The following is a 15906-nucleotide window of genomic DNA, read 5'->3' as shown; positions in this document are numbered from 1 at the left end:
GCCTGAGTCCAGCCTGGATGTCGGGCTTTCGGGTCGAGCGGTCCATGCCCGAGTCTACCTATACCTATTAATAAAGGGATTAGTGCTCTTGCCCGCCTGTCACCATCTTTTGCAGAAAAGTCCCTACTGTTTCCTGAAATTAACACACAGTGCAAGTTTAAGTCATCTAAAAAAATGTTCCCTTTTTTTGCGGAAAACCCCATGCGGTCACTAGAAATCAACTCGCCGTACGAGTTTAAGTCATCCAAAAAAATCTTTCATTTTTTGTGTGCGAAGACCCCCTGACATTTGAGTTAATCAACCCGCAATCCATATCAAATGCTTTCCAAAAAATATATCTTTTAAACCCTAACTCTAAATGTAACATGTTATACATGGATTTTGATTTAAAATAATATGCAGATATGAATATGATGTATTTTACCAATAGCCTTTTTTAAAATTCTAGTTATGATGCAACTTTAATCAATAGTGCAGTGAGCAGAAAGGACACCGTTGGCGAGGGTGCGAAGGAGGATAAGCGGCAACGCGGATGGGATTTCACATTGAAATAAAGGATTTGACCTATTGGGGTCTAACTCATGATTATATTGGGTAAAGGAACTATGGTATATGTCTTCCTCCCGTTGCAACGCACGGGCTTTGCTAGTAAGACCCATCCATGTCCACGTCCAACCAAAACCCGTTCGTATATATTATTCTACTAGTAGAAATAAAAAACTTACGTATTATATGTAAATCCTCACGTCTTTCTGACATTGACTCTTTAAGCTGTGAAAGGAAGTTACCAAGATCTCTTTGTTTTCACCAAGATCTCTAGCGTGACGTACGGGAATGATCTTTCACGTGTATGGATAGGGTGTGGTAGGTCTCAATCGATTAAGACTTAACCAAGTCTCAGTCAAGTGATATAATATAAGAAGATTTTTTTTTTGAAAAAACGAAGTCTCAGTCGACTGAGACTTAGCAAAACTGATATGGATATTACGTTTTGACGTGAGCAAACCATATACAGTAAGGAAAGCAATTATTCATCCCAGTCATCCAGAGACGTACCGTAATGATTCAGCTCAAGGCTGACAATTTTATTTACGGAGCTGCTGCACCGAAATCCATATTGTCGCTTTTCGGCCGAAAACATAATCAGATTTATCTCCAGCGTATCCTTTGCCTCTCTCTGCGGACTATAAATGTTGGTAGGTAGCACACAAGAGAAGCTCGCTGCGTATGCCAGTGGCGACTTAACTAGAAATTAGCTAGCCATCGTTCGTGTGATTAGAAAGAAGATTACTTGCAACTGACCGGAGATGAAAGCATACATCTTCTCCTCCGTTTCCGTCAAGCCATTGCTCCTTTCAGCCTTACCGGCGCTGACCGGAGATGGCGTTCGGAGAGATCGCCACCGTGGACTCTTCCGCCCTTGCCCGGCTACACGGGACTTCCATGCGCTGTCTGACGGCTTCAACTTCCAGGTACTTGCTCGTAGCAACCAATTATATAGCGCTAGAAAATGTGCTTTGTCTTAAGCCTAATGGTATTTAAACCAACTACCAAAGGAAGCATTCCTTGCCTTGTCTTCATTTTTTTTAATAATGTCTTCAAATTTTATGAGACACTTTAAAGGAAATTAATACGAGGGAACTATGGTAGGAGTACTAGGAAGCACTGGCGGACCTCCCGGTGGGCAGGGTATGGCACCTGCCATACCTTAATTTTGAGAAAAAAAAGATTTATACGTATGCATCGATATAGAGGTTCGGTTGTCCATCGATCGCTAATAGAAAAGGCCGCGTCGTCGTTGATTCGATCTTATGGGCCAACGCGGCCAGTGGCCTGATGGGCCGAGACAGCCAGCCACCCACGAAACGACGAGTCACGGCTGGCCTGGCCAGGTTCGAGCATAGTCTTTTCTCTCGTCTCGACCACTACTCGACCTCTCGACACGACGCTACGTGACAACCCTAGCGAGCGGCAGCGGCGGCTGGCCAGGTCGCCAGGAGCCCACGAGGTAGGAGCGGCGGCTGGCCAGGGCGGCGGCACCACAACGGCGGCGCAAGCCGGGGCCTAGGCGCCTAGCGGCAGCTGGCCAGGGCGGCGGCACCGCGACAGCAAGCGACGGCGGCGCAAGCCGGGGCCTAGGCGCCTAGCGGCAGCTGGCCAGGGCGGTGGCACCGCGACAGCAAGCGACGGCGGCGCAAGCCGGGGCCTAGGCGCCTAGCGGCGGCGGCAGCAACGGTCCGGTAGTCCGGCCACTTCTGACTCTGGCGCAGTTCCGGCCATATTGCAAGAAGATGGAGAAGAAAGGAAAGGGAATAAAGGAAAGGGGAGGAGGTAATTTCTGAACTTTTCTGAACTTTTATAGCAAATGTAACAGTAGTGGTAGCTTGAAGCAGATTGTAGATTTCAAGTGACCGAATGGATAATATTTTAACAGTAGCTTAAAGCAGATTTGTAGCAAAATTTAACAGCAACTTGAAGCCTTAAATTCAATGTGAATAAGCTTGCTAGACTCACAGAGATTTATCATGAGGATTTCTCAAATTATGAACGTGGCCATATAGTTGATAACCTAGAGCTATTCATTATCCATATGAGAAGAATTGAAGATTTTTTAGCGGTATTGATCTTGATAAAATTAAGGAAGATTTTCAGAAGAAGGGTAGGGCATTGCCATTGCGTGGGTCTTCTAGACGCCATTAAAAGCTTCACTATCGGTATGTTTTAGGTTGTTTTTCTATTGAAACATGTCTACATTTTCATTGTAATGTGTTATTGGTTTGTAGTGAGCATTCGTAGTGTGTATTGACTCATTTGATTCGCATAAAAAAATTCTAGTGAGACTTTGCCCCACCTTAAATTTTTTTTCGTGGTCCGCCTCTGCTAGGAAGTGTTTATTTTTAGCGAACCATGCTATGCATGCAAAGTTTCATGTATGCATGTGATGATGTAACCAAGGTATATTATTTTTCTTGAATGATGTTCTATGACAGGGTGCAATTTTATTAATTGCTAGGTGGAAACTTTTAAGATGATTTTCTCATTAAAACTTGGGGAATCTAGTACTCCCTCTGTCTAGGTGAGTAAGAGGGTGCTTGGATACGTTTTAGTCCCATGACTAAAAATAGTGGGACTAAAACTTGCTAGCCTCACCCATGCTTGGATACAAATACTAAATAGACTAAATTGAGTTAATGAGCATTTATTATCCTCCAAACCCTCCAATCCAGAACTCTCATGTGTTAAAGGAGAGGAGTTAAATGAGGAGAGAGAGGATTAATCCACATTTTAGTAGGGTTCCCCTGACTAAATTTTTTTAGTCTCAAGACTAGTTCTAGCCTCTCTTTAGTCAGGGGTGATTGGAACTTTAGCCTCTAAAGGAGACTAGTTTTAGTCAGACTAAAAATAGTCCCTTGGATCCAAGCATGCCCTAAGTCATCTTAGGTTGTGCACCGTGACTAAGGAGGAGAGAAAAACGAGAGACATTAATGTTTATTTTCTAATTAATAGCATTGCATGCAATCAACTAACCACTGCATGTCGTGTTTGGTAGTCTCAAGTCATTAAAAGCATGCACACCCCTCGTCTCTTATTGATTAATATGTGAAGAAACAAGAAACGAGGTAGAAATTAATGCACCGCGCCTAAGTATTTTGGGATTATTTAGTTTTCGTAAAACGACTTACACACCTAGACGGAGGGAGTATCAAACCTCTCGTCGAGACAAAGCCGACGATAAAGACAGATCGTAAATGTATGTTGTTTGGGAGTTGAAACATTTTTCAATTTTGAAAAGAGCAATTTTATGATGATGATGATGTCATTACCTTTGGAAGCATATAAGAGGTTCCCCAGGGAGGCACTAGCTATTAAACGTTCGCTTAGGCCGAGATGATCTTCGTGCGACCTCTTCGGCCTCGTGAAGGCCAAAGAGTGCATGTGACACACACTATGGGGCTTGCCTCGCTGCAGCTGCACGTATGTTGGCTGGCTGGCTTGCTGTCATATGCACGCAGCAGCCTTCGCGTACGGACTCGATGGAATTGACCTGTCGTTTCTTCCAACAATCCATCGATCTCACATGGCATGTTGGCATGTTTGTACGTCCACCACATGCATGTGTCACAAGTCTCGACCAGTCCGTTCATCTGGGATGGAGATGGTCCCGCATGGGCATGTGTATGTACTATCTACTGTATACTAGTTATAATGCTTTGCATGTGCATGTACTATCTACGTATACTACTAGTACAAGTGCAGGATTGTTTTGCCAATTACGTGCAAGTGCATGGTCGGCAGTCGTAGTGTGTGTTATAGCCGCGTACTAGTGCACGTGCATTAGTACCTGCTGGAGGTCGTGGTGGGGAGTTGCTGAGTTGGGAAGCCATCTAACATGTTTGGTTGTCATCTATCAGTTGCATGAGGTCTGTGTATCAACTCAGTATGTTCCCGCTCAGGCTGTCCTCGCTCAGCCTGGTCATGTCAATGCAATAACCAAACGGGGAAAAAGGTAACAACTCGTATGAAAATAGGTGGGGGTTGATAGAGTTGCATGCACTGTGTTTGGTTGTGGCGGCGTGGTGCATGTGGTGTCAGAGAGTCATGCAAGTCTCAGGGAATATTTTTCGCCTCGTATTGCACGTGTGTCTGCATGGGGAGAAATGGCCGAGCATTCCTCTTGAGCCAAGTTTTGAGGTGATTTGAGCATCATGGTGGCCAGAACGTGGAGCCGTGTTTATTGCCAAACAAGTGTTTACTATAAAAAAACAACTGAAAAAGTAAAAGATTCCTTTCTACCTACTCCTACCAACTTTCATGTAAGCCCACCTACTTTTTACCACGCAACCAAACACGCCCCCCAGTTCTTTTGCAAGATTCTCCCAGAATCTGGCCCTCCCCAGCTTCTTCCAGATTCTGGGAGAATCTTTCAAAAGAACTAGGCCTCAGACTCGAGAACCACGAAACTATCTCTCTCATCTTCTCCATCCTCTCGTCATCCCCGCTCTCTAATTCCACTGTCTCCCTTTCCAACCTCAACCTCCAATCCGCCAACTCGATCTGGATGAGGTGGAGATCTCGCTAACAACGCAAAGGGGAGCAAAGAGGGATGTGAGTCGCACTGGAGAGAAATTGAGGGGGTCGCACCACCACTCGGGTCTGAGGGGGAGTTATATCTGCCCACCTTCCTCCCTCATTCATGGTGGTTGCTCACCTCGGAATTCTCCCCATGCACCGCATCCTCTCTATCCAGCGTGAGACCAACATGCGCAATATTGCAGGGGAATCAAACCTCAGAGTGTAGAACGATCTCCTTCCCGGGCCGAATCGCTCGGCTATCCACCAATCGCTCCCCGACGTTGAGCAGGAGCAGCCGGCGAGTCAATTCCTGCCGGAGAAGGAAACTATCTAATAGCATATGAGGCTTGCCGCCGGCAGCCCAGCAATTTCATTAGTTATGACTGAAGCGTGTTAGTAAGCGACTTTAACTGAAATAGAGATATATTTTGTCAGGAGCCTCTCCTGACTGGTATGTGGGCTTGCCCTTGGGCCGGTACATGGGCTTGGCCCATTGGGGGACCATTGAGCGCTGCAGAATACAAGTATAGGTAGAAGGCAACGTTCTGCTCATCCAGTGGATCACATCACGAACCGGCAGCGGCTATTTCCCCTTTCTCATTTTGTTCCCCCAATTCGTGTATCCAGTGATTGTAACTCTAAATTGCCACTTGAATTCGTGAGATATTGCAATAGATCGAGTGAGTACTAGTTGGTTGCTAACATCTGGTATCAGAGCCAGTAAAAATATCCTCCGATTCCCCAATTTTCACCGTCCACAACACCATGTACGATCCGGAGCAAGCTCCTTGTTCCCTCGTCTATCCACTGGAGTGGGACGCCGTGGCCGCAGATGAGCAGATGCGGTGGTTTCTCAGACGGCTATCAGCGCAGCTGGATAGCATCAGGTCTGAGTTCACGACGGCAGTCAGGGGCGGTCCTGTCGTGGCTACCTCGCATGTTGATCTGGTTGCCTTCCCAGCTGACTACATCGAGCTTGCCGTCCACCATCAGTCCTCCCTCGACATCACCGACCATGCCAGCATCGTGACCACTCCGGAGGCGTCCGCCCACACGGGCAAGTACGCCATGGTGGAGGCCACACCTGATCACACGCCGACTTGCGCCCACGATCCATCGCCACTGGGTCGTCCGCGGAGAGCGCTACCAAGGAGTCGGGAGCCATCCCCGACAACACCCTCGTGGTACTCACGCCTCCATCGACCCCCTCCATAGTTTCCCTGAAGCTCGCTTCCCCGACAGTGTGCGACGCAGATCACTGCATCATCATCCTCAACGTTAATGTTTCTGCTCCGCCCTTGATTCCACTGGCCGCACATCCTGTTGAATCAGCGCCTCTGATGGTAGTCTCCACCCTCTTGCTATAGCCGGATGTCATCCTGCTGTCAAACACACTGATGCACGTCAGGCGTTCGACCTCTGACCTGGGCACCCCACAGTGCTATCTACCTCAACCCGGCAGGTCACCTACCAAGCCTGCAACCATCGCCGAAGAAAATCAATCCATAGTCATGGCTGCCCCCTATCCATGTGCAAATGGCAGATGATGTCGTTGTTCTGCTTCATGGCTATGTGTGGTGGCCACCTGACCACCACCCAAAGATGAAAATCAAGTTGCCAGAATGGCATCTTCCTACTCACCTACAGACTTTGTTTGTCACTTTTGTTGAGTTGCAACCATGGCCTTCTGGGCAGCTCACTTTCTTGGTTCCACTTCTCGTAGTGAGATGATCTCTGCTTCTGCTCATGCTGGAACAAATAGTAGGGAGTGCACCATCCAATCTGCTCTGCACAACCCTTTTGAACAATTACAAAGGAGAGTTTCATGGACTCTCACTTTTGTGAGGAAATCAAAGCCCTGCTTTATGCACAAGTTTCAGTTTCTGTTAATATCCAACACTTCTCGAGCAGTACATCTTTGGTCTGAACTACAAATTCTGGAATTTAGTGAGCTTCAATTTATTATTCATGTGCACATCAGTGAGTTAGCTAGTCGCTTTTGTCTTGAGAAATTGTGGAGCACTAGAGACTGGTCGCATCTCGTACTGGTGTGTGCTGCCGTTTGGGGAATTCCTATTAATGGAAAAATGCTGGGAACAATATGGATTATGAGTATCTTGGTGCTTTGGCAATTTTATCGTCAAGAGGAATTTAAGGGGAGTGGACGATGCAGGCAGAACATTTATTTGGTTTTCCAAGAGCTAGAATTCAACTTGTTGTAGTTAGTACAACTGCTTCAAGTTTCGACCAGATTGGAAACTATTGGTCAGCAACTTGTGCGAGAGAAAACATCAGAAGAACTACATGCCTCAAGTCAATTGCTGCTGCTATTTATGTGTACGGTACAGTCTTGTCTGGCCATGAGTCGATGAGGAAGCCTATGCTATCCCTAGCGTGTAGTTCGTATTGTGGCCAAGAGCAAAAACTTGCTTCTACCACCGTTGCGGGACAAAATCAATCAGCAACCATGGCCTTCCCCTATTCAAGTGCAGATTGTAGTGAACATTGCTATTAGGGTCGTTGGCATACATGCGAGTGATCACTCTTGCTCTATTTGGTGGCCACCTGTGCGAGAGAAAACACCAGAAGAACTACAGGCCAGAGAAGACTGTACCTACACATGAATAGCAGCAGCAATTGACTTGAGGCCTGTAGTTCTTCTGATGTTTTCTCTCGCATAGGTTTCCTGACCAAATAGAGTAAGAGTGATCACTCACATGTATGCCAATGACCTTAATAGCAATGTTCACTACAATCTATACTTGAATAGGGGAAGGCCATGAGTCAACGAGGAAGCCTATGCCATCCCTAGCGTGTAGTTCGTATTGTGGCCAAGAGCAAAAACTTGCTTCTACCACCGTTGCGGGACAAAATCAATCAGCAACCATGGCCTTCCCCTATCCAAGTACAGATTGTAGTGAACATTGCTATTAAGGTCGTTGGCATACATGCGAGTGATCACTCTTGTTCTATTTGGTGGCCGCCTGACCATCATCCAACGACGGGGAGCACATTGCAGCAATATCTACAGGGCACTCAGTTGCATGTTTTTCTAGAATCATCAGTGGAGCAAGTTATCCGGTTGGCTGGGTGCTTTGGTCTCAAATTGTGGAGCATTAGCGATATTGCGTATAAAGGCCTAGAGCGGAGGAAAAATTATGAGCATCAAGTATTGGATTTGGAGTATGCTGTTATCGGTGGCATTCCTCTTTCTGATAAATTGCACGGAATATTTCATATTATCTCAGTGCACTGGAAATTTTTGAGCCAAGAAGAATTTCAAGGGAGTGGTGATGCTTCAATCATCTTTCACGCTCCCATTCCCTTGGAAATGGCATAAGGATCCTTCTAGGCCAGTTATTGTGCCGGTGGTCTTTGAGACAGTACAATGAAGATTCTTGTTTCTCTAAGCAGCCGCTACATGAAGGTGTGGTTGGTTGGCTTGTTTATCGAGTGCAACATCATTATAATGATAAGATAAATGAGCACTACAATGCTACCGAGGACCAACTTTCCCATGATGATAGAAGCATGTTCTAGGGGATGATGTACCCCATGAAGAAGAAGCGTGAAGTGATGGATCCACTAATGCAGATCAGATCGATGCAAGCAGCAATGGTTCCAATGGAGAGCAAGCTGAGAAAGAGGGGGCAGTGGTGTCTCAAGCTGACTCTAAGTTCCTTTTTGAAGATACCAAGGCTGGAACAGGCGACGAGCATTCTGCTGAGACTCTTCCAAATGAAATAGGCAACATACCAACGGTTCATAATGAAAATCCTCAAAAATGGTGTGAATGAGAATCAAGGCGACTATGGCTCTTCCTGTACATCTGATGTGTATCGGCATAGCAACAGTGAGTCTGTCCGTATAGAGATTGTATCTGAACCTGAAGGGGCAAGAACATCATCTCGAACTACATCTGGTGATGCTGAGAAGGGTAATTCTGTGGAGTCTAATCTTCAACCGGCGGTGGGTATGGTGTCCTCTACCTACTACAATCAAGGGCCTTTTCAAGAAGGGAGGGGTGTCATCATTGTCGCCATTGTCTTCGCACGAGGCTCTGTCGACCAAGAGTACCATCTTGGCTTTGGCCACGACAGCATCGACAATGGCTTTGCCCTTGACACCTTCTTTAGTGGGGCTTCCAGCAGCCACAACTACTACTCCTACTAAGTTGAAGTCTACCCCGGCTTCGACTACCATTGTGACTACAACCAAGTCAAGCATCTGCAACTGCAATGGGATCCAGGCGGTTCTGGGTGTTGTCGGCTTGGGGTCAAGCCGAATTCAAGAAGGAAGGGATGTCAGGAGCCCTCTCCTGACTGGTACGTGGGCTTGTCCCTGGGCCAGTACATGGGCTTGGCCCATCGAGGGACCATTGAGCGCTGCAGAATACAACTACCAGATAGAAGGCAACATTCTGCTCATCCAGCAGATCACGACACGAACCGACGGCGGCTATTTCCCTTTTCCCATTCTATTCCCCCAATTCGTGTATCCAGTGATTATAACTCTAAATTGCCACTTTAATTCGTGAGATATTGCAATAGATCGAGTGAGTACTAGTTGGTTGCTAACATATTTCCTGTACAACTCTATGTAATCTTCCCTAGAAAGAACTCCATGTAAGATTCATATAGAAAATAAGTGACTAACTTCACAGCTTTATAAACCCAGGAAAAAATAAAAATAGAAACCTCGACCAACAGACCTAGCACCCGTGGCATTTTATATAGAAGCAACTACCACTACCACCGGAGAGGCCAAGCTTCAAATCTGCATGAGCACGTACGTCCACCTCTAGCCAACTGATTGATTCTCAGTTCTCTGGGGGAAATAAGCAGGGACAAGTTTTTTTTTCTTTGATTAATACAGAAAAAATAGCCTCGCAAAGTGAACATCGGGGCTTCTTATATATGACATGTATTCTTTCTTTTTGCATTTTATAATAGAACTATTTTCTCCATGGAACACCAGGAGGGCCTAGAGAGTGTTAAGGCAAGGCTGCATCAAAACCATAAGAACAAGCGGGAGGTGTTGACCACCATTGATCACCTCAAGCGCCTCTGCATGGACCACTATTTCCAAGATGAGATCGATAATGCCGTGGATTCATGCTTGGATCTAGTCCATAGTGATAATCTACTAGAAGCAACGCTTTCACTCAGGCTGGCGAGAGAAGCTAAATATGATATTTCAGCAGGTAAGTACTAAGTGCACATGTCATATATGCATTTCGGTTAAGATATCCATGGATGCAAGTCATTTTTGACTCTTATGCTTTTCAACTTCGATACAAGGTTTAGGCTTTAGTTTTCAAATATACTATGCTATATAAGATAAAAAGGAATACTCCATGTGGGGTGTGTTCTTGTCATGCCAGAAATCTTGGTGTGCCAGTTCATCTGCTGTGTGGAGACCAATTTCTCGTCTAGAAGGATGTGGAAACATGTGGATTTGTTGCGTACTCATGGGCTTCTGATTTGTGGTCGTGAGATTGTAAAGCAGGATGCTGTGGGGCTTTGGTTAGGGTTCAGAAGTTGTTCTAGCTACTTGCCTATACTCCAGTTGTGGAAATATTTTGATTTTTGCCTTTTTACCGTTTTCAGGTTATTATCATGTATCACCTTCCTAAAAATCCCTTTATCCTCAATGTTGGCAGATGAGGTTCTTAGAAAGTTCACTGATGACAATGGTGACTTCAAGATTGACCATTGCAAAGATATCAGAGGGTTGGTCAGCTTGCAGGACATATCACACTTGAACATGGGAGAATCATCACTCTACAAGGCAAAGGAGTTCTCACGAAGACACCTCACATCTGCAATTAGACACTTGAACCCAAACCTTGCAAGATATGTGAGGCATTCACTGGACCATCCCTACCATGTGAGCCTAATGCAGTACAAGGCCAGGTACCACTTGAGTTACCTCCAGAGCTTGCCCACTAGGAACACTGCAATGGAGGAGCTGGCTGTTGCAGAGTTATATCTTAACAAGTTGCAGCATCAGAAGGAAGTGCAAGAGGTTAAGAGGTACATGTATAAAAATAAATTAGCCATTAGATCCATGGAATTAACATCTCGCATTAATCTGGGTGAAGATTAAAGTTTCTCATGTGATTAATACCCTCCTTGGAAAATTAGTATCGATGAGACCAGCCAGTCTTTATGTTCGTCCAAACATTGTCCATATACTCATCCTTTATCTAATTGAAATGCTAAAATATTCCTGCAAAATTTGACAAAATTAAATTTTATTGCTCATGTATGGCCTACAAAATAGGGAACGTTAACTGTGAAAAATCCATCAACTTTGTGACACAGGTGGTGGATGGATTTGGGATTGACTCGAGAAATACGAACTGCAAGGGACCAGGTTCTAAAATGGTACATGTGGGCAATGACTGTTGTCCAGGGTTTCTCCTTATCTAGGTACCGGATTGAGATCACAAAGATAATCTCGTTTGTCTATATTGTGGATGACATCTTTGATCTTGTTGGCACCCAAGAGGAGCTTTCCCTCTTCAGCGAGGCGATCAAAAAGTGAGCACAGGTGTTCTCATGATAAACACATTTTATGAATTTTATGATCGATTGTACGACATTCGTTCATAAATAGATGTTGTAATAGAAAACATGCAACCAAACTTCTCTTTCTTTGAATATAAAATGTGTTAAGATTAAGTCAAATGGAAATCATATTCTTGAACTTATTGTGGAAAATGTTTTCAAAATATCAATAATATTATTATATTTAATAATTTACCGAAAAAGGCTTTTGCCCCGCTTTATAAGTAAAGCAACCACCAGGCACAAAGTAACAAGGTAACAACTGAACACACCACACACCAACACAACGCCACCGCAGGCAGGGTCCAACACACACACACACACACACACACACATACACACACAAACAAACAGACCCAAGTTTAGTTGTGGGCACAGCACAACAAGCCCAACACAGACGCATGACGAAACAACACATAGGCGGCGGTGTCGGAGGCGTTCATGTGAAAAGTAATGGTTAATTTTGTTGTTGGAGCACTAATTTATCAAGTGTTATCTTACACTTTATACCTGATATGGATTGACGTTGACTGATAAAAGCATTTTACAGGTGGGATCTTGCAGCTGCTGGTTCACTCCCGGGCTATATGTTATCATGCTACAAGGCTCTTTACACTGTCACAAATGAGATTGTCGATATGGCAGAAAAAGAGCATGGATTGAACCCTATGGATCAACTCAGGAATGCTGTATACCTCTTCGAACGATTGCTCAATTTACTTTAAGTTGTGGAATCATTTAACTGTATTAATTCATTTACTGAAAAACTAAGTAATCAATTAACACTAGGAGGAAGCTTACCTTATTTTATTTCCTTTTTCCTTTATCTTTTTTCCAGTGGGAAACTTTGTTTGATGCATTCCTGGTTGAGAGAAGATGGCTATCTTCAAACCAGGTCCCTTCACCGGAGGACTACCTAAGAAACGGCATTATCACATCAGGAGTACCACTTATATTCTTGCATCTCTTCTTCATGCTAGGGCATGATTCGACAGAGCTCGACGGCAACAACATTCCTCGGGTCATCTACTCCTCTGCAAAGATCGTGAGGCTCCGGGATGACATGGGTAGTGCTAAGGTGAGAACATGTCAAAAAACTCTACACATGTGTGTGTACATACATACGAGGAAAGATTTTCCTTCCCAAGAATTTCACAGTTCAATCAATATTTTGATCCATGCGCATCCACGTCAACGTTGAGTTGCTGGCCAAACTTATGTTCTGCCATGATCTCACTGTTTTTTTCTCTGTCCTGGCAGGATGAAGTGCAAGAAGGGTTCGATGGTTCCTACAAGGAGATGTACCTGAGAGAGAATCCTCATGCCGATGCGGAGGAGCACATGCTGGAGATGATAACAAATGAGTGGGAGGAGCTCAACAGGGAGTGTTTCTCTAGGACAAGATCGTCTTGCTTGTCACCCAGTTTTCTCCTAGCGTCACTCAACTTGGCGAGGATGACCAGCATCATTTATGGCTATGATAACGAGCAGAGGCTCCCCGTCCTGGAGGATTCCATTGGGATGCTCCTCTTATGAATCATGCATGGCCAGAAGACTTGTCAATCTGCTATATTCTATTAGTGCATTATCACACTCAGAAATTTATGCTAAAAAGCCATAGTAATTATAAGTTTCTGTTGATCGATTCTGCTTGTAGTATGCTGAACTTTGGGACTTGTTTGGTTTTTGATTTGGATTTTTAGTTACATTGGCCTTTCACTTTCAGTTATCTTCTAAAATATAGAAGGGTAAAACCTATGACATAATTAATATTACTCCCTCTGGTCCTTTTTAGTCTGCATATAAGTTTTGTCCGAAGTCAAAGCATCTGTAGTTCGACCAAACTTGTAGAAAAAAGTATCAACATTCACAATGTCAAATCAATATGGTTAGATTCATTATGACATGTAAGTTTCATAATATATATATTTGGTATTGTAGATGTTGATATTTTTCAATATAAATTTGGTCAAACTTTATAAAGTTTGACTAGACACAAATCTAATACGCAGAGTAAAAAGGACTGGAGGGACTATAAATAAAATGGGTAACCAAGTCTATATAATAAGGCTCATTTCTTTTGTCAGACCTATGTATAATAATGGTCAATTCTTTTGAGCTTAAGCTTCTCGAGAAACAAGCTTATGGATTGCACTTTGGTGTGGAGAAGTTTAGGTTTTCTGCTCCGGGTGCACATGCATCAGGACGAACAGTAAGGGCGTGTTTGGTTACCTGTATCTTTTTTTTTCTCATTGCATACTTGTCCTAGTTAGACCTGGTTGAGAAAATGCATCCATAAAACCATAATCTGTACATAGTTTAGTTCATGTAGACTGGCTGCATTATATAAGCAATTTTTGCCTGATGTTTGGTTTCCTGTATTGGCTGGGCTTATACAACTATAGGATTAGAAGGGACTAGGTGAAGAAAATTAAAGAGTGTCTTAAAACAGACCATATATATGCATATGTACAATCAACGGGGAAGTTGTAGATATACTAATCTACGATTGTCGAAACAGAAAACGTGCAACATGAAAGTCATGTGAAACTGCGAGATGAAGCAGTCAAAGGAAATTTCAACGATCGACCCTGCGCGACGAATTTGACAAAATTTGTCCAAAATAACTCAAACATGAACATGAAATTGCATATTTACAATGGACGAAACTATGAACTGGTCATTTGAATGGAACCCCAACATCGATGTGCTTCTTTTTTGTGCAGACCTTATCTCGAATTGAAACATCGCTATGTAGATTAGACGGGACTAATAAATGGACGAGATTAGGAGTTAAACGAACAAACTATGTACCGCCTCACTTACACCACGTATCAGACCGCAAGCAACACATGTGCGCTCTTTTGCATCGCTCGAGCCTGCATCATTGGAAACAACCAAATCGAGCGTTCCCAACAGGCCTTGCTCGAAGGTTCTTTATGGTTCATGCTATGCACTTCAAAAAGTGAAGGTAACCTACCAAATGGGCCATTTTCATCTAGGTCTAGTTGGGATGTATGCAGGCAACCAAACACGCCATAAATAGCTAGAGAACACTAAATAAAATAAAAAATTCTGAATACTTTTTGTAACATCGATGAATGTGACACGCGCGTGCAAAATTCCGTGATGGAATGACATTTGTGGAGACCTAGGTGATAAAAATAAAACCAATGCTTTAAAAAGATTTTTTTAAGCATTTAGGAGCTTTGTTTTTTCTCACACATCGATGAATATCATTTCATCACAAAAAAATTCAAGCAGACAGAAACTAAGCAATGCTAGTTGCCAAGAAATTCAGCTTTTATTTTATTTTAATGTTTACAACGTGTGCATATGAGCTCAGGACTAGAATGACACTTTTGTTTGAGAAACGGTTATTCCTATTCTTTTGAACTAGGCGAGCCATCTGTACCTCCTTGGAATATGCTTTCATCCTACTTTATATATATAAGCAACAACATCCAAACAAAGTACACGGCCAAAAGATACAAGGTGTGGCTAGCCTCTGCTAAGCGCAATGCCGATCAACTGGTTGGGACAAGCCATCACAAATGAGGAGTAGAGAAGGCTATCAGATCAGAGAACTCTTACCAACGTGACGAGAGAGAGTATGCATGTAGGCCTTTTCTTTTTGAACATCAGTACAGACGCAAGCGCTTATATACACGCGCATACACTCACCCCTATGAACGCACACACGCACACCCTACCCCTATGAGCACCTCCGAAAGACTGAGCGCTCATATCATATTGAAATTTACGAAGTCACCGTAGGCACCTCGTCATCGACGGGAACGTCTCCTCCCACTGAATGCGCATTGCCGAAAATCCTGAAATAAATTCAGGAATAAATGCGAGCACCAGGATTTGAACCCTGGTGGGCTGGAGATACCACAGTGAACTGTGAACTGGTCATTATTTTTATGGACTAACCTATTAGTTTAGTGCCCACGTCAGTTCCCGATGTCTGCTTGTTTTTGGTTTCGTAGGAAATCAAAATCTACAAAGGTCAAAATAAGTTGCTGTTTTTACGCGAGTGTTTTGGGCAACAAGAAACACCGGAAGCTTCCCGAGGAGTCAAGAGCCACGAGGGGCCCACACGGACAGGTGGTGTAGCCAGGGGTGGCCTCGCCCTTTGTCCGTGTGGGGCCCACAGATACTGCCTTGACCTGATTCCACCACCATAATTCCGTACTAATACCGAAACCATCCATCATGCCTCCAGAAGAATTGTTCCGGAGAGATCCCATCAATGTTG

At 44.1% G+C, this 15906-nt stretch overlaps 1 protein-coding gene across 1 annotated transcript; it reads left to right on the top strand.

Annotated features, from left to right (window-relative positions):
• Positions 1-1307: 1307 nt before the first annotated feature.
• Positions 1308-13198, top strand: LOC119321507 (S-(+)-linalool synthase, chloroplastic-like). Its single transcript, XM_037595157.1, has 7 exons — positions 1308-1472; positions 10051-10276; positions 10736-11108; positions 11400-11618; positions 12196-12334; positions 12484-12723; positions 12906-13198. Exons 1-7 carry the CDS (start codon positions 1308-1310, stop codon positions 13179-13181), a joined length of 1638 nt encoding a protein of 545 aa, XP_037451054.1. The 3' UTR covers positions 13182-13198.
• Positions 13199-15906: the final 2708 nt, after the last annotated feature.

The sequence above is a fragment of the Triticum dicoccoides genome, chromosome 6B, assembly GCF_002162155.2.
Source record: "Triticum dicoccoides isolate Atlit2015 ecotype Zavitan chromosome 6B, WEW_v2.0, whole genome shotgun sequence".
NCBI lineage: Eukaryota > Viridiplantae > Streptophyta > Magnoliopsida > Poales > Poaceae > Triticum > Triticum dicoccoides.
This window is presented reverse-complemented; position numbering and strand designations above follow the sequence as displayed.